The sequence below is a fragment of the Channa argus genome, chromosome 7 (assembly GCF_033026475.1).
Source record: "Channa argus isolate prfri chromosome 7, Channa argus male v1.0, whole genome shotgun sequence".
Taxonomy (NCBI): Eukaryota; Metazoa; Chordata; class Actinopteri; order Anabantiformes; family Channidae; genus Channa; species Channa argus.
In genome coordinates this window covers 3,695,768-3,715,626 of record NC_090203.1, presented here as the reverse complement: position 1 = coordinate 3,715,626, position 19,859 = coordinate 3,695,768, and the positions used below count along the sequence as shown (strand labels likewise).

General features: G+C 41.8%; 1 protein-coding gene across 2 annotated transcripts; it reads right to left on the bottom strand.

Annotated features, from left to right (window-relative positions):
* Positions 1 to 8,342: 8,342 nt before the first annotated feature.
* On the bottom strand, positions 8,343 to 18,897 carry kcnv1 (potassium voltage-gated channel modifier subfamily V member 1). 2 transcript variants are annotated; one of them, XM_067511901.1, is made up of 4 exons: positions 18,711 to 18,897; positions 15,207 to 15,541; positions 13,848 to 14,515; positions 8,343 to 11,012 (listed from the first exon to the last, which is right to left on the bottom strand). In XM_067511901.1, the coding sequence occupies exons 2-4, from the start codon at positions 15,512 to 15,514 to the stop codon at positions 10,486 to 10,488; spliced, it is 1,503 nt and encodes a 500-aa protein (XP_067368002.1). In that variant the 5' UTR covers positions 15,515 to 15,541; positions 18,711 to 18,897; the 3' UTR covers positions 8,343 to 10,485. The 2 variants fall into 2 exon arrangements, with proteins under 2 accessions (XP_067368002.1, XP_067368003.1); XM_067511902.1 differs by having other exon boundaries at positions 15,207 to 15,538.
* Positions 18,898 to 19,859: the final 962 nt, after the last annotated feature.

Here is a 19,859-nt window from a genome sequence, read left to right as displayed (position 1 = left end):
GTCTTTTTGCCGTAACCTCAATCACTGAAATGACAGCTCAGGTAGCTTTATTAGCTTATGGTGTTTGTATCCATAAACTAAAAAATTAAAACTAAAACATACTAAAAATGAACTAAAATGACATGAAAATTATTATTATACAGTTGTGATTTTAGTCCTGTGTTTATTACACTTAATCCAACAGTTACGAACAGAGAGCAGAATTCAAACATGGCTGAAGCACGTTTCCACTTAAGAGTTGTTGATTTTTTTATCTTTTTAAATGCTAGATTATAACGAGGCAGCTAATTTAGGACTGAAGATTAATGCCAAACACAGAGGAACAGAGAAAACCTGGGGGAGGCAAAGATGTCTGATTTTTTTTTTTTTTACCATTTAATTTATCTGACTACCACATGACTCACACACCAACACAGACTTTTGACTGCAGGCTTTGCTCAGGTCACAGAAGGATTAAACATTTGCATTCACGATTAAGGGCTGGTTTTGATGGCATCAATGCTCATATATAATCTGAGAGGATAAATATAGACCATGTCTAACGCCTGAGACTGTCACCGAAAACCAAGGAAAATGGTCTGAACAGAAACAAGCTTACAACATAACATTCCAGTACGTTAAAAAATCAAAGTAATCCATCAGTGTAAAGTGCCGTAAAGAATCAGATTCTCCTCTCATCCACCGACGGATCTCGTCTCCTCGGTGTTTTAATGTGCTCGCTTCCTTCTTCATCAGTGAGGGAAAAAAATGCTGGGAATTCTGCTGAACACTGTGTGACTGTTAGCAGCACCCAGGTCAGAGTTTGCTGCACGGATGGAACATTTACCCGCAAGAGATCTCAATGCAAATTGAAAATGTTACAGCCTAAAGAAGAATGTCACATTCTGGTTGGTATGAAAATGCATTTCTGCCAGTGAAAGAAAAGACAAAGATGAAAAATTTACCATTAAGAAAAAATCTGACCAAATTGATCTTCATTTAGTGCATTAAGTCAAAGAAGTGGAGCTTCACGGCTAAAGCCACCATCTGCAGTTGTCCAGCTGTAGCTTTGATTTCACCTTTCAACAATGATTTTTCATAAACAGCCTTGTAAAAAAATCTTTCTAAATTGCTGGAAGTTCTGTGTAAGACCACAACAAGGGACGATGTGCTTTTATATTGTCATTCTGTGGCATCATCATCACCATCATCCATCTAAGCATCAGCTATTTACACTTTCACCCTCGGATCATCATCTCATTAAATCGCGTGGATTGTTTCCAGGTTCACTGGTCAGCGTCAGTCCGCTGGCAGAGCCGACATTCCCAGGCTGTGAAACTGATGTCTGCTCTGAACAGGAGCAGGCTGTAGCTGATTTACTGCAAACAGAGACACACAGCAGGGGCAAAATGCTGGTCGTCTGTGGAATGTTAAAATTCATCTTAACACCAACATCAACAAGCTCAACAGAGGTGGAAAAAAAACACGTCTTCAGCGGTGGGAGATTATTCAAAACTGACAGTGTCTGTTTTGTTAGATCGATCAAAACACGGAGTGGGCGTGAATGTTTATGTTTGTTTCTGCAATGGTGACTGGCACCGCAGGGGGCCACAGGGCCAAAACCAAGCAGCCTCCAACCTGGTTCAGCATCTTCTGCACCTCACTTCAAACAAGCAAACATTCACTGTGGATTGACGAGTTTTAAAAGCAAAGATCTGGATAATTTGACATTGAACTATATTTGTGCGTAAGTTCTGACAGAGTAGACTGGAAGCCTAACACCAACTTCCTATCAGGGAGATTCAAAAGGTTAAAAATGCATTGTGAACACGCTGCCACTTCACGCCACTGGATACCAACTCTGTCAGTCGGGAGTCTGACTTTAAGGACTGAATCGATGAAAGCACACAAATAGAAGCTACAAATCTCTAAATCATGAAAATGAATCATTCGGCATGTGGCTTATTCATATTTATCCTACATCAAAGATTTTTTGTGCACAAGTCACACAGCGACAAAATCTCCTGGCTGGATTGTTGGCGCCAACATTGGAGTTATCAGGAACTTAGACTACATGCTGTATACAGTGCAGACTTCTGCAGCAATCAGCAGTGGCTTCCTGACAGGATGATTAGCATCTCCTCACTTTTGCCTGCAGACGCTCTGCCGCTTCAAGTTTGTCATCACGACACCATGAACAACGTGTTCTCATGTCTGGACAAACTCTGCTGCTGCTGCTGCTGGTGCCACCACATCATCGTCAGTGACAACTCCAGCAGGAAGCACATTTCACCCGCTGGAACAAACCAAGATGTCATGAGGGCTGTAGGGGGGGGGGGAGTAGAAATATTACTACAGTGTACGGATACTCTCGGAAGCTGAAATACTGCATTCAAATAGTCATTGTGATGTGTTCTACTGCCAAACAAAACACAACATGAGTTGATCCAGCAGTTGATCTTCGTGTCCACCTCCTCCCTAAAGGAGACGTTGAGCAGGATCCTAATGGAAAACCGGCTCCTTTTGATATGAAGAAGCAGTGGCCTCACTCCACTGGTTTTCACTTCTAACCCCCTGGTTATTACCTTGGGTCAGGTTCATTCCGTCAATCAGGAGCTGAAAGGTACTAATATTCTTTGTCTTCCACCGTTCCACCCTCATCTTATGTGGTCTGATCCAGCTTTTAATAACACACCTGATGCAGGTAATCAGCTGATAATCAGAAAACTGGCTTGTGCATCCAATTACAAAAGTGGCCTCAAGGTCCTCTGTCCTTAGACCCTCAGTCAAATAAGGACAAAGAAGAACCAAAGGAAAAGCCGTAGAGGAGAGATCACAATACTGGTTTGGACCTGGCACCGTTCAGGAGGACACACCTTCCACAGGAGGAAGAATGAGCAGACTGAAGGAAATTTCTGATTAGGGTCAGGAACTGTCAAGGGCTAAGGAGAGATTAGAGTATCCAAAAGTATCCATATCCAAAAGTTACATATGACGAAAGATGGTAAGAGAGATATTTCTATAATTCCTGTTTCCATTTCTTTTAAAGTAAATTGTAAATTGTAATGAATTCGGAAAACTCCAATATCCTCACTGTCGGTCTAAATCCATCACTTCACAGTTACCAGAAATAACTCAATTGAAAGCAAAGACCAAGTAGACAAACACAACATAATTGATGTCTGTTTCTATAAATTGCCAAGCAATTGTTGCATTTGTTGTATGATAATAATAAAAATAGGCTCAAATTAGCATTTTAACTTGACTTACTTCATGTGTGGGAGCTGACCCACTTTGGTCGTCTTGCAGAGACAAGGACCATTTGAAGCGAACAATGTGGCCTCGTTTTGTCTCCTGTCACAGCTGGAAATACATGCAGCTTCGTCCTTGCAACGTCCAGCGTCTTCCCACTGAGCAAAACTGGGCTAATGAGGCGTCCCGGGATGGGACGACTGTACGTACGTTGTGTTGTTCCCCCGACTCGTTCTCTCATGCAGTTGTCAGTCCTGAGCTGAAGCCGGAGCTGACGTGAACAAATGTTCCCAGACTTGTTTTCTGTCAGACAACTAATAATTTCAGCAGCCAGGGAATTATCTGACATTTTAGATTTAATTATGACGTGAATCATTCTTCTCAAACACTGTTCATTCAATATGGAGCCTGTTTGAAATATGAAGTCCAGACTGTCGGGCAGAATATTCTGACTTCGTTAAGGGGTCCAAGGACAAACCCACTGACCTGTCCTCCACCACACCCAGACCAGACTTTGCTGGTGAGACTGACTAACTGACAAATCGGTGCTTTCATATTGTGACTGTAATGAACATCGCAGCCTCTTTGAGAGACTTGTGGCCTTCTGGCTGCTTCAGTCTGTTTTTCCATCATGTTTCTTTATTACTCTGTGCCCACTGCACATACGGTCTGCAAACCACGTGAAGACCTTTTTCTATCTTGGACAGATTGCAGTATGTGGAATTACAGCTGGGTGTAAATGCATCGCTCTATTTTGAAATGTCAAATAGAAAACATTCTCATCAGCATATTTAATGCACATTCAGAACACCAGAAATGTGAGGACATTTTTATTTCATTTATCAAGGGGGATGCAAACTTTTGCAATGGTATAATTTTTTTGGTTTAGGATCAGCATGGAAACAAAGCAGAATGCAATGTTTTGTGTGGAGCATGAGCACTGACTTTCTCCATTATTAACTAAGTTGTTCAGTTCCTACTGTACACCACCTAAACTCTCCATCCTCGGCTGCTTCCACAGCTAAAACCTCCCATACCCTCAGAAAAGGAGCCTCAGAGGGCAGATGAAAGTCCAGCATGAATGTGGATCAAGGACTTTAAAGTTCAATCGAAGCTTTTAACAGATGAAAGTCAGGAGCTGAACTTCCTGTCCGTCATTTTACTGCTCTGAAATGCAGCAATACATTGTCTTTTCCATAGTGTGTGTGTGTGTGTGTGTGTGTGTGTGAAAGTCATTTAACTTGGATGTGAAGCAACAAAACTGTGTCATGTTTTTCACATAAAGCCTCAGAGACCCAGCACAGAGGACAGATACAGGACACGCCAGCGAGCAGAAGACATGACATCACACCACGAGGACATTAGAAAATTACAATTTTCAAACTAAGAAAACAAAATGGATAATGTCACCAGCCTCCACTCAATAACTACATAATAAATGTTTGCTCATAAAGTTTTCAGACCCTTTGCTGTGGCTCCATGTTTTGGTCGTGTGCGTCCTGCACTATAATTATGGTTGAGACAGTTTAGAAAGACACATACTTCTTTAAACTTCATCTAAGCTCTCAATCAGTCTTCATACCCCTAATTCGCTCCTGTGTACAGTTGCAGCAACTCATTAAAATCCCATAAAATCTCAACGACCCTTTGACCTTTGCAGTAGCATGATGCTCCGAACTTTTGTAGCTTCATTTATGACCCATAGTTGATGTGAGGGTTATTTGTTGACTGTTGGAAAGATTTTTCTGCAGCTTTAGTGTGTTTTTTTTCTTCTCATGTTCGGCAAATACAATCACATAAATAGAACCCATAACTGCAAACGAATGATTTCACGTTAGACCAAGCCTCTCCCTCATCGAGGCATCTGCGTTTTGTAAGGAAGGAGTTTGATCAGAGCGGCTCCGTCACCGAGGGGAAGTTAAAGAGAGTGGAGGTGAAGTGTTATGACAAGCAGAGACTGATCATCACAAGGCCTGAAACAGAAGAGCTGAGGATGGTTTACTGGTCTGCCATCAACACACTGGAGGGCTTGAGCACTCGCATCCAGGATTATCCTTCAGAGTTTGGACCATTAAGGGACAATTTTGACTTTATTAGGGTCCGATTTGACCCGAGTGGTATTTATTTGCTGGTTTTCCTGTTGTGTTTATGTTAATGGGAGGAAACTTTGTAGGAACCAGCGTCAGTCAGATGGTCCAACACAAGCTGAAATATCTCAGGTGATTATTGGCTGGATTGCCATGAAATCTTGTCCCGTGTACGGTTCATACAGAATGAATCTCACTGACTTTTACAGCTTGTAAATGTTAACAAGGTTTTGAGTGCAGCAGCTCAACAAATAATGAATGAGTTACAATGATATTTACATCAGATGTTCATGTTCTCCTCAGAGTAAACTGGAATTTATTCAGTGTGTCAAGGCTTGTTCTCTGGGACATGTAGTAAATTTCCCCGTTAGATGTTTTAAAATTTCAGAATGACTGACGGACGAGAGAAGAGAAAGTCTGGGTGCTTCTAGAAACTAACCTAAATTAAACTAAAGGGAGTTTACATGTTCTCCATGTGCTTGTGTTGGTTTCCTCCCATAAAAGACATGATTTATTCTCATAAAATAGCTGTTCACAGAAATACTGTTTTTTTCCATTTATTTTGGTTGTAAACAACTAATCTCGCCAGGACTTTTTGATCATGCTGGTTTACGACATGCTTTACGGTACATTTCAAACCACCAAAATATGTCACGCTATAGCCTTTACTGGCCATCTCACCCAGCCCTACTTTTGCTGTTCTGGGAGCCCAGAAGCTTCTTGTAGTGTTGTTGTAATTAAACCAAAAATGACCAGCAGACGTTTGACTCTTGTCCAATTTGAGTTTTGGTTGCATTTACATTACCAAATGCACTACATCACATTTGTTAGATGATGGCAGATCATCTTGAATCAGTCAGGTTCTAATTGGACACTGTGCTCCTCTGCTGTCTCACTGCAAGGTCGTGTGATTCCATCATTGCTCTTCACAGCAATATGTGTCAGAGCACAAATTGTGGGGTCACTATACACTAAACAGTTGCAGATAGCCAGCTTTAATCTGTAGTGATGACTCCAATCCTCCAGCCCATGAATTTCAGTATCTTCCATATGGCTGAGGTCTTAAAACCCAGGGTCTAGGACCAGTTTGTTCTTGCTACTATTGCTCTTTTAAACAAGTAGTCAGAGAAGGTATTGTACCGTTTTATGTGTGTAATCTGTTACTGCAAAATCTACCAACAGGTATAAATAAAATTACCGGCTTTTCTTTACCAGCCTCATCATTTCTTTTTGACATGGCTGCCCCCTCACTCTAAAGGGTCTCCGTGTAAGACATCAAGTCAGACATAAAGAGCTATGGCTTTGCTGGGTGGTGTAAAATTATTTTTACTCCATTGTGCTGATGCTTTAAAAAGGTTGCCGTGTGCCTCTGCGGCGCTCGGATCGTATCTGCGAAGTTAAAAGAGAAGGTGAGGAGACGGAGCGACGAGTCGAGCTGGAGCTTAGCGAAACGAAAACCATCCCTGGGGAAGGGCAGCAGGCTTGAGGGGATAGCAAGCCTGTGTTGACCGAGACAGCAGTAAGTAGGACGGGAGAGTTTCTGTGAAGCTCAAAGTAAAATGACGTCCCCCATGAGGAGTATTTACGCTGGCATTTCCCAACCTTTCACAGTTTTTATTTGATCGATTGCATTTTATTTTGGCACGATCGCCCGTCCTGTCCCCACATTTTGTTAAGTGCAATCAATGTGAGCATTTGTCAAACATCATAAGTAAGGGAAGTTTTCCTTATAGTTCTCTGTAATATTTCAAACACCCTGCCCTGTAGTATTTTGCTTCAGCTGATCTGATGGGGCAGAAACAGAAAGATTCCTGCAGAACACAGTCAGCCTCTCTGAACAAGTACTCTGAACTAGTAATGTCTGACAATAACAGTTCCTCTCAGGCCACTTAATATCTGCAGTTCACTAGCAGGACCATCTCTGGGTTCCACACTGTAGCCATCGCTCCATCCAGACATCCTCTCGTTCAATCATCGATCACAGCTGCTGTTCAGCAGATGTACAGTGTAGCAATACACTCTCCCTTCATATCAGCTTTGAGTGGGTGGTTCTTGCTTGTGAACTTCACTTAAGGTTTTCTGCTTAGTACCTCATGTCGGAGCTGCTTTGGATAAAGGTGTGTGCAAAATAACTACATGTGAATGGGTCCGTCACAAATCTGTAAAACAACCAACAACAACTAAAAAAGACTGACTGATGAAGGTCATCCATTCCATACATGCTTTTTGCGGGTTTCTCCTCTAAAACTCTCTCCCTCCTTATTATTTCATCACTGGCAGCACCGCAGGTACGTCAGATGGCTCCCTGCCTGACTGGGTTTCATAACTGACCTGAATTCACTGTTTGATGCCTGTGGCTGCACAGCGAGAAAAAAAACTGGAACATCACATTTGCATTTTACTCATTTAAAGGAAAAGAATATCCTCTGCCTGCACCGGACACACAGTGCAGGATATTTATTGCTTTGCTACATAATACAGGTTTCCATGCAAATAAATGACTCCCCAGCTGTTTAATGTCCACGTGGCGGCAAAATGTTACCAATTGCCTTCGATCCTCTTTGGTTCAAAGAGCCGAACAACTAAAGGTTTGATGTTGTTCACTCAAGTGTGAAGGTCAGTCCCCGAGAAATCAAAAGCACTCGAGTGTCTCAGGTCAAAAACTGTAGCTCATAATGTCCAAGAACTGCTCCAGGTCTGAATTTAATCTTCAGGTGCTCAACACTCAAAAGCTCTAACTACCTGAAGGTGTTAGTGAAGTGCTTTGAGGTTGTCTATAGAACAGGATTCACATTTTCTGATAAAGGAATCAAGCAAGTTGACGAAACCCTGGGAAAAGAGAAAACACTGCATCCTCACAGCAGCTCCCAGGTCAACGTTATTGTCCAGACCTTCAGGTCAACGCTGTGATATTTGGAAAGACCACTCTGACCCACAGGAGAATTATTGCATGACTGAGTGAAAACACAGAGAAAAAAGAGGCAGAAGCACCAAAGTACCAAAAAAAAAGAAAGAAACAAACAGCCTGGGGGCTTCTACACATTTCTTGTACATGCGTACTCTCTCTGAGAAAGTTATTTTGACAGAGCAGTTTAAAGGAGTAAACTGTGTATTGTGGGAAAAATACTTTAACTAAGCTCTTGTTTGGCTGTGTTTATTCGGATTTCTGTTATTTGGAGACTTTTTGCACGGAAATAAACGATGTTATCAGTTGTCCCATAGGAGGCGCTAAAACACGCCCTCGTTCAGTGTAAAGCTGCTGCTGTTTAACACACACAGTAAGAACCTGCAGAGCTCGCAGAGGCGCCGATGTGTGCGACCTGTCAGCCGAGCTTTTAAACAAGCTGTAAATTGTGCAACGTGCAAACATAGTAGAGACTGACATGTAAACATTTCCAGGGCTTCAGAGAAGCATCTCTCAAGCATCTCTCAGCCACCAGGTCCGTGAAAAGTGTTTAGTGGCAGTGTGTAAAATACTTTAGATTAGTGAATCTCAAACTGATTTCAGACCAGTTACACTGATTCTGTTAGAAATTATGGTGAGTACAAGTACTTAGGTGTGAGTATTCGCCAATACCGAGTACCGATACAAGTACTAAACGGTTTTGCTACTAGCATGAGTTGCTGGGCAGTAAAATCCACATCATTGCCGGGTACCTCTGCCAAAACAAATATGGCGGCAACCTGCATTACAAGAAGAGACGGAAAAAATTGCACTGTTGTACTGCAATTGTGCTGTTTTAGTTTTTCATTAGTGCTGTGTTAGAATTGCATGTGTCATCTTGTGGCCTAATTTGGAACCATTTTCAAACAGAAATGTTCTGCAGCTTTATGGAGGCAGACAGGGTGGGAGGTGGTTTGACAGAACAGAGACCACACACTGAGTTGGAGGTTGGAGTCCTGTGTCTTATGTGCTGCTTTGGTTTAGGCAACATTTTATGGTGGGGTTAAAGAAAAGGTCCCGAAAAGGTGGCCAGTCACAGTCCATGTCCACAGTCCAACGTTCTCCAACTTTAATCAAAGTCGCATCACCATAACATTTATTACACAGTTTGCAGCACGTGGCTGAGAGTAGAATTTTCATTTAATGTAACAGCAAAGTTTGAACTTTTCAGATACACTATCATAGTTTTTTCACCTAATCCAAGGAGCTTTTTTACAAATTTGCAGTTGGAGATTAATGGTAAAGAACATAGTTGCATTAAAATAACATTTTTTTAAATAACATCTGATTATTTATATATACAGTATCCATGTTATAAATCAGTCAGGATTGCACAAAAAAGAATTCACTTCAAATCCCTTTCAGAGATCTGGAGCATAGAATATAAACCGACAAACTAAATCCATGAGACTGAGGAGACAAGCTGCTGTCTTCAGAGTAAAACCACAGAGGAACATGGTACAGATGCCTCCACACACACACTCCCTACTGAATATTTTAACTTCCTGACAATCAACCTACATTTGACTTCAGACCAGGACCTGTTGGAGACTTATTGAAGTTTCTGACAGAGCATTTTTTTATGACTAATTAATCAAGTGAAAATAAAAACAAAAAGCAAAAAAATTGGTGGTACTATATTTGAGTTAATCAGTCTGAGAATGTTAAACTCCGTCCGACCAACCGGAGTTTCTGACGTCAATGTGCCACAAAGGAAAGATATTTGTAAAAACAAGTCAACAGCATCTCGCTGAGTCTACTTTTCACTGCAGGAACACACTGAGATCATTGAAGGGATGGTGTCACACAGGATGCCACGTTGAGGAGCTCATTAAAATCAGAAATGTTATTCAGAGAGCTGCAGGAGTCTGGCAGGAGAGTGTGTGACGGATGTGACAAGATACACTAATGTGGAATTTATGTTGTGCCTTAAAAAGAATATATCAGTGCTTAGTTTAACAGGAGAAAATAGGTCAAAGGTGAGGTCTCACTAATTAACTTAGCTTGTCCGTAAGTGTTTTGTGTGTCCAGGAAGTCTGAGCTCCAGTTCCTGCTTTCTGTGTCCCATGAAGTCCAAAAGGCTCTGAAAGAACCATCTGTGGATGCTAACGTGCAGCCCACAAATATCTGCCTCGTCTATGACTCCTGTTGACCCCTGCCTTCCCCCTGTGCAGGGTCTCTTTACCCACCAGGTGAAACTGGTCCCATTGTCATGTCCAGGTTCTACCACCACAGTTCCTCTCCCCCGCTGCTCCGGGTGCTCGCCCTCTCCTGTCCCTGCAGCCTCACCAACTCCAGGATGCTCCGAGCGTAGGCGTCCCTCAGGTTCACGCCTCTCCCGACCGGACCCTCGCCGGTTTCCCCCACCGAGCCTCGCGCCAGCCTCTTCAGCATCTCTCCGTGCCGCATGGCCGCCTCCTTCATCTTCATGGTGAAGTAGCAGGCGGAGAAGCGGTCGTTGATGATGGCGATGGGGAGCGCCAGGATCAGGATCCCGGAAAGAATGCAGAGGAAGGCCAGCACCTTCCCCACAACCGTGTCGGGCCGGATGTCCCCGTAGCCGACCGTGGTCATGGAGGTGGTCGCCCACCACCAGGCGGCCGGTACGCTGGTTAAAGTGGTGGCAGGAACGTCGTGCTCCAGAGCAAAGACCAAAGTGGCAAAGATGGAGATGCCAACACCGAGGAAGAGGAGCAGGAGGCCGACTTCCTCGTAGCACTGAGCGATGGTCATACCCAGAGACCTTAGGCCTGAATAGCAAGAAGGAAAGAAGAATGATGATTTGTTTAAGAAGTGAAACTGGAACTTTCTGTGGTTTTAACCCGTTAAGCCCGTTTAACCCCGTAAGCGAACAAAATGACACCTCACTGATTGGTTAAGGCTGTTCAGGTCATGTGATCCGGTTCTTTTTGTTTTAACATCGCGTCACCACAGTAACGTCCTACAACAGTATTTGTGTTATAACACATTTCAAGAGTAACTACTGATGAAATGTCAAGAAAGCCGGACATGAGCAGCGCTAACCACTCCACCACTATGCCGTCCTCTGTGATTTTATTTTCTACATTTGTTTCACTCACACATTCATAGAAAGACAGGTGTTATTCCACGGTTGCTGTCTAAATTATATGGACATTGTTTTATATTTAAATCCTTATTGTTCAAGTGTATATTACAGGAAGTCATTATTTCAAGCACTAACTTACCAACATTTTATTTGAATATCTCCTTTTAAACGAGAGACTTGGGTTTGTTGGATATTTGTCATCCTCATTTCTCCTCCAGATACGGAGCCGTCAGAGTCTCAGGACTGAAATAACAAGTGGCAGCAAAAGGAAACAGCTAATTTATAAATGCACCCGTATATGTGAGCCGCTCACAGGGCCGACGTTCACAGCCCATAATCACTTGTCATTGCTCTTTTCTCTTCCAACAGGATAAGAAATGAGCTTCGGTGCTGAGTTTAGGAACCATGTGAAATGAGCTCATAAATAGCTTTTCTTCAGTGTGGAAGGCAGCTGGAGATGTCTGCAGCTCCGATTACAGTTTGCTGTCACATTTTTAACTCACTGTAACAGGCACAACGAACACAGTTTTGTATGTCTAGAACCGTGTCCACACCTTTGTTTTCCGTCTTCTTATCAACTGTAATAGCTCACCTGCACAGTAAAACCAGCCAGAGTCACCCTGAGCAGCATTTCTACCCTGCAGTTACTCAATTAGTTCTTTTATATTAATAATTCAGGTGCACAAATCTGTTTTTTCAAAAAATATGTGTCACGTCTGCCGTTATAACCGTAACTGTGCGGTGTTTAACGGACTTCTTTACTCATTTTGAATTTGCTTCTTTTGGTTCTAGTTAGTAGTAAATAAACGCCATTAAACTTCCTTTTTGACTTCCCCACATTAAAATATCTCTCTGCTTCTAGACGAAAAATGCCTCCAGATGACATCACGTGGAGGAAACGTCAGTTCAGATTGTCGTGTTGTTGCTCACACTATGGAGTTTCTAATCATGGTCAACCTGCTTTCGCAGAAATCTGGTGAACATCATTAGGGCTCCTAATGATGAAAAACTCCTCTGGGTGACGTCATCTGGAGGTCTTTCAACTAGAAGCAGCCATGGAAAGCACGTTGAAATTTGATGAAGTCGCCCTTTAAAACCCAAAAAAGCACTACACACTTCATCCACATTTGGTTTGAGAAGGAGTAGCTTTTATGAATGAACGGTATTTGTAACCTCATTTTCTCTCTCCCTTTTCCAACCTACTTTATTCTTTTTTTCCATTCCATTGTTCTTTAGCTGAGGCCAGAGATCTTCCTTGGATCAAACGAAACAAACTAAACAAAAATATGACTCAAGTCCTCAGAAAACCTCCTGGCTCTAATCTCACAATTTCTTTTTTACTCTGTGGATGTTCTTGTCATATACGTGAAATCCCCTGACAGGCTAAATAGATCCCCTCAGGCAGCTGCTTGTAGGCTGCTCAAACTCAGATTCTTTGGCTCCGTTCATATTTTTAATAAGATATAACACTTGTTTTATAATGACCCATGTTGCCTTCTTGTTTATTATCCTGCTAAACAGTCTTTTGGCAGGACATGCTGAGGCTGGAGGTACCCTTCTCCGTTGCACAGGGCTTTTTTCAGTCAAGTGCAATCGAAACACGATGTAATGATGATGTAACACATAAAACAAAAAGTCTTTATAGAAAGGTTGCGAGTGGTTGAATGGTACAAAACACAGGACTTTGCCACAGGAGACCGGGGTTGGACTTCCAGTGCACTTTAAGGGTGATCGTTGCACAACGTTACGCACATGCTTTATATAGTAAGGAAGTAATGTTGGTAACCATCTTTTTGTATTTTTGTAATTTCTCCTTAAACTTAAATTAACCGTGGAGTTTTTGCACCTAACCTCATAGCTGTTGTGCGTATGGATCGTCGTTCCCATGCTGCTCTATTGTGGTGTTTCTGGTGCATCCAATAATGATGCCAAAGCACATAAAAGCCTTGAACAGTGTGATTATGTAATGTTGCGTGATGACTACATGTCATCCAAACCCCAACCCCAGCCCAGCACCTAAGTTTGAGCCACGGTTTGTCTAGTATAGACACTTAACCGGAAGCAACGTGGCCACTATAGTCTCATTATTTAAAAGTAATTCATAATAATATCATCATTTAAACAGTTTAAATTATATTAAGGAAGCAACATAGATTCATGTAGTCCTGCGATTGGATGTTAGATTCTCAACTTTTGATGGGATTCTAATTAGTTTTACCTATTAACCAAACAGACCCCTATTGTCCTCCAGAAGTTCCATAAATTGTACTTCTTAATTTAGCCACCAGATGTTTCTAGACTTCATCTTACCTTTATCAACCATTCACAGACCTCTGAGTGGAATATGTGTTGTCCACATCCATCCACTATACTTCTGTATAATCAGAACTATACAAGTAATGTATCTTTACCCTGTACCCCCAGAACATTATGTTCAGTTTTTTTGAACCTCAACATTCCTAAGGATATAGAATAAAAAGTGAAATAAACTCTCAAAAAGTGCCATGTTGATGTTTACCTGTGGAGTGTCGTCCCAGCTTCAGCATACGAAGGGACCTAAGGAGTCGGAGGACCTGCACCACTCGGCCCATGTTCTCTAGCTCAGTGCTTCCTCCATGGAGGTTCTCCACAGCCAGTGTCACGTAGAAGGGCAGAATGGCCAGCAGGTCTATTACATTGGGAATGCTTCGACTAAACCGGCACTTATCCCTCACACAGATGAACCGAAGCGCCAACTCGCCCGTGAACCACACCACGCACACATACTCCAGGGTATCAAACAGCAAAGGTGCACCCAATCCTACAACACTCACACCAAAGTCTTCCCCTAAGTCTAGCGAGATAAGCACCATGTTGATGACTGACACCACCACAAAGAACATTGAGAGTGAGCCAAAGGCGCGAGCAGCCCGAGAGGATTCAGGCTTCTCAAGCAGTTCCCACAGGCGCCGACGGAGAGTTGGACAGGCTGCACCCACAAAGTCCTCTTCGCTGCTGTCAGTTTCAAACTCTCTCCGTACATCAAGGGTCTCCTTCTGGTCCTTGCGGCGGTAGTAGCGCTCACGACAGCAGGGGTTTATACGGATCTCGTCAATTCCCCAGTACTCAATCTCTTGCAAGAAGGAAATCTCACACAGCTCCTCCATGACATGCAGGTGACCCGTTCTGTAGTAGTTCATTACATACCTGTCAGCACAAAAACCAAGAGACAGGAGGCATTTTGTTAACGAAAATATGTGATCTGATAGCACAGACTGGAGGCAAAGAACCCCTGATACAGAGGGAACCTAAGCGTTCATTTCACACGTCTACAAGTAGACTCTACTGTATCTCTCTCTATCCTTTTGGAGGGGACACATGACAAGAAAATTAATGTTAATCATATTTATTATACATTTGCAAATGAATTAAACCAAGATTAAATCTGTGTTGGTCTACTTCAGATTGTGATCGGATACCAACCTGGCACAATGACAGCTTACGACCCATTGTTAAGAAGAAATCGGTGCTGAGGGGAGAATGGAAGTGTAACACTATAACTGTCTCCCAGGGGAGAAAGTTTAAAAATGCGTCTCATGTCTTATGCATGAAAACTGATGCTTCATTTCTGTTCACTTTTTATAACATACATTGGAAGAACTAATTCTGCTCAAAGATGACACGAAACTCTGGTAAGAAGAACATCACAGTGGGATGTGCAATCTTCATTAGTTTTTTAGTGTGTAATGAAAGCTTGCAAACAGGTTTATTAGCATACGTGTTCTAGCACTTTTACTTCAAAAGTTTAATGCTCAATTTGTTTTTAATCAGTCGAGAATTGCAAAACATTTTTAAAATGAGTCTGCAACTGTAGAGGGAAGAAGTACGAGCCACCTACTGAAAGGTTTGCGAATTTCGGTCAAAGAAAAACTCATTCTCCAGGAAGTCTGCATCGTCGCAGAGCTCCAGTGCTGAGTCCCGACTGCAGCAGGCCAGCTTCCCCAGTCGGGTCTCCGGGTATGACGCCAGCAGCTCCTGTGACAGAACATAGCGACTCCCCCCAACGTTGATGATGATGAAGTTGAGCGAGTCTCTGCAGCAGGACGCCGTTGTTTCGCTGAAGAAAACGTTGGAATCCAGAGATGCTGGTGAAGCACTGGTGCTGAAGGGCGCTGCACCCGCCACCGAGCTGGAGGGGAAACTCATGGTGGAGGAGGGAGGAGGGAAGAACTGCTGGAGAGACGAATAGAGTTAATTCCAAACAGAGTCATTTATCTCATGAGAAAACAAAACACTCTCTTCTTCTTGTATTAATTGGAGGCTTCTTTATTAAAGCTGTATTACACCTTTTCTGGCCACATGGGGGCAGACAAAGTCTAAAGCAAACTGACAAACTGACAAACCTGTTGTGTTCTCTGCTTATAAAATCATTACTGCCGCCATCTTAGCAAACTACCGGCAACTTAAACCTCAGTGCCTTGTTGAAAGTGCTCTGTTTATTGACTTCAGGTGTGATGACAGACAACGATCAAACCATCTGCTTAACACGGGGAAAGGTGAATCATTTGATTTGCTAAAATATTTATGTCTGTGTGTGTCTCTCTGAGTCACACTGTTGATCTGTCCAGTGTGGACCCCGCCTCTTGCTCTATGACCCTTTGGCCCTAAACAGGATACATGGATAATGGACTGTACAATTCTGGAAATTATAGGGTTTATTTTAAGTATATAAGTATATATGTTAAGTATATTGCCTAATTTAGCTGATATACATGAAGGTCCCTGGTTGGTCTTTAGCTGATAAATTACAAAAGGAAGACGTTATACCAAATAAAAGCTGAGTTGGAGTTCCCATCACTGTTGGATCCACCATCTGCTTTTATACATAAACTTATCTGAAGCTGTAAAAAGGAAAGAGACCATGCTTGTGGCAGTGTCCCACTTGTAGTCGATCTCCGGATGCTGACATATTTAAATATTTTAGTTGGGTTTTACCTAATTAATAGATCTAATGCTACTATTCCTGTGATCATTCATTCCCTTTTGTTAGGTGCCGCCATCGCCTCACTAAATCTCACTCTCTGAATATTGCATGAGGCTATCTGAGCACACTGAGGTGGGTGACAGGAACACACACTCAGTTTTGGGTCAACGAAAGAAAACAAGCTGCTTCTGCAGTGACGAGATGTTGCTGAATTGATGCTGAAGTTGTTGAGGGTTGCAGATCGACACAGGGGCCTGAACAACACTGGGAATTACTGTATAGACTGCATAGATGTTTATTTTGTCATGGGGCCCAGAATCAGAATGAATGATGCAGTAGCTAATGAATCCTCGTGAGTTTGTGTGGGTTGATTCAGATGCACACATGCACGTCACTTCTAATGCATTTCCTGTTTGACAGCATTGGGATCACAAACCAGCCGAGGTGAGACCAGCCACATCCATACATGATTTTTTTTTTCTTTATTATAACACTTCCAGTTTCTTTTTGCCAGTGTTGTGCAGAATGTTATGTGCTTTTGATTTTGTTCCTGATTTTCAGTGCATTTTTGAAAGAAGCTTAAAAGGAAAATGACTCCTGGGAGAAGATTCCTTCAGATCAATGAGCCAATCGTCAACAAGGAGTCTTGCAGAAACAGCACATCTTTAAAGGGTGGAGTTTATAATCTGAGGAGGCATGTGTGTGGCCTGTAATTGCAGAGGTTTGTGTGTGCAGCACAGCTGGCTGCAAGAATAATTTCCATAAGGACTGTGATAGGTCAGTTTTAAGAAAGTTGAGAAAAGATGTTTTAGTAACGTCTGTGGAGATTCTCAATCATCAGTTTTTCAAGGTGAGTCATCTCTCAATCCCAAAATAACTTTATTGTTCCCAAAGCCCCTTTTGTACAAGAGGTGAAATAGCTTCAAGACCTTCTAGTAAGTCCACTCACTTCAATATGGGAAATATCAGTAAGATATATCAAACAAAATCATTAGACTACAACTCTGATTCCAAAGAAGTTGGGACGATGTGTAAACGTCTATAAAACCAGAATGCAATGATCCTCTCAATTATAAAGATGGACAGAGGTTCACCAATCCGTGATAAACTACGTCTACAAATTGTGGAACAATTTTAGATCCGTGCGATCTTCGTGCCCTCACTGCATTAAAACCAGTTAATGCTAACATGTGCATCATTATACTTCCTTTACACCAAGAGGTACAGACTTGTAAAGATGCAGAGAAAGAACATGTGAGAGCAGAGAACTTGCAGCGTGTAAATACTGACTGGCTGAGCAGAGAAACATGTCTTCAGCTCCTTCTTCCATCAAATCGTATACCACACTTTCCCTGGATCCTTTATTCATCATAAATAAAGCTGGATTTCAGAAATGAATAATAAATAAAAACATAGTAAAGGCTTTATATAACCAGAAATCTCTCTCTCTCTCTCTCTCTCTCTCTGCATTGAGGTAAAACCATGAAGATCATTTAGACATATTTTAAATAAAGTACAACAGCATTGATTTCCATGCAACCTCCAGGAAAATTAGACTTGGGACCCAAAAGTCCCAGAGGGTAATAAAACAATATGCACGGTGTCAATCACCCTTTGTTCTCCTGAGAATCAACCAGTGGAATCAGGGGAAATTAACTAAACATCTGGACTATGTTTCAGAGAATTACATGCTGAGGCCATAAAAATCAACCAGGTATTTCACAGAATGATCCTGAGAGAAGGCACAGATTTCTTTTGTTACACGTTCCCTATAACCATTACAATAGGATGAAATACAAACTGTGCACTGTTAAGATAATCAATAGATCGAAGATAAATAATTGTTAATCAAAATCAATTTCCCAACATCATTTGTGCAGGTATATGTACAACATATGTGTGCATGCAACACAGCTAAAGGTTTCCACAGTGACTAAAAAGATTCAAATTTAGCAAGTGAACACAAATAAAACAACACGCAAAACATGGTTTATATGTATAATTCAACATCTATCTGTCATGTCAAGCAGATGGAAAGTTCAGCCGACATACTCAGGCAACGCTAAATCAGACAGTGGGAAATAAAATGTATTGTAGACGCAGACAAATCACACAGGTGTCTCTTTGTGTCCTCGGTTTGCACAGTCAGGGACAGGCACAAGTAGACGTCTTGTGTTTGTGTATGTTCAGAATGTTCAGAACTGAGATATTGAATAAAACAAATGAAATCCCCACTGCACGGATTTCCGTTTTTATATCAGTTTTTAGTTCTTTTTTTTTTTGCATTAAATTTTTTCTTTCAAAAACCTGCAAAACTACATTTGTCATCAAATGAGAGCTTACAGAGGAGAAATACAGAAATTATATTATCACCTCTGTCTATATCGATGGGCTTACAGGACAAAAAAGTGATCTTACCTGTCTAAATTAAGAGAACCTTGAACATCTTTCTCAGAAAACTCCAGATCTTTAATGATCCTTATGCAAAATTAAAATCCAATGCAACTGGAAGTGAATTCATGACCACAAAGAGAGATGCATTTAGCCTGAAACACAGGGATCTGTCTCCACGTCCAAGCACAAACACAGCACACTGCAGCATCATCTGAAGCTTCAGCTCTCTGCTCTCTGGGATTCGCGGTGCGCTTTGAAAATAGAGTGGTGGAAGGTATGGGGGGTGATTAGTGACACACTGAGCCAGGACGGTCAATAACAAATTATCTTTAACATTCGTATTTATTTGTCTGGGGTGAGATGTAATTACGCCAATAGGACAATTTTAAATGTACAAATACATTTGAAAAAGTTAATGAATTTTGGAAATGACTCTTTTATTTCCCCTTGTGTGATTATGCGAACGTCCCATCATCATAAATTCCTTATTTAGAAATGTGCAGTATATGGGGCGATTTGAAAGACGCAAATCAACAATTAAAGGTAATTTCTGGATAAAGTGCTGTAAGACATCTTTTTTATTTAAGATCCACCCTCACCATTGACTCTTCTGGGTAAAGGTTCAGGAGACTACCTGCTCCAAGCAGTTAGACTGCACACACAGGAAGTTGTTCCTTTGCAAACAGCTGCTCTGATGCCTGAGGACCATCTGAATAACAACCTCCGTATTCTGTCTGAACGTGCACCATGTGACATGTCAGCCACTGATTTTACGTTGCACCGCTGGCCGAGATCTGACTGCTATACCGTGCCACAGGATTTAAATTGAGATAATATGACAAATCTTTCCTTGTGATCCTGAATCTGGGGACTTTTTTTCGACAGCACGATGGTGTATGTGGGATTGAGTCAAGTTAAAGCCCACTGTGTGTTCAAGATAACAAAATAACACACAAGTTAGTGTAACGGTGTGTCTCACTGACAACAGTAGAGATCTATGATGCAGAGGAATAAGACATATCAGGTTTGCGATTCACACAAAATACTTGGTTGTAATTGTTTCATGGGAATGATTGAGAGTAAATAGACTATCGACATGTATCAGCTTTGTCCTTCGATAAAAATAAAAATAAACTCCACACTTTGAATTCAGATTTGAAAGAAAAATGAAAT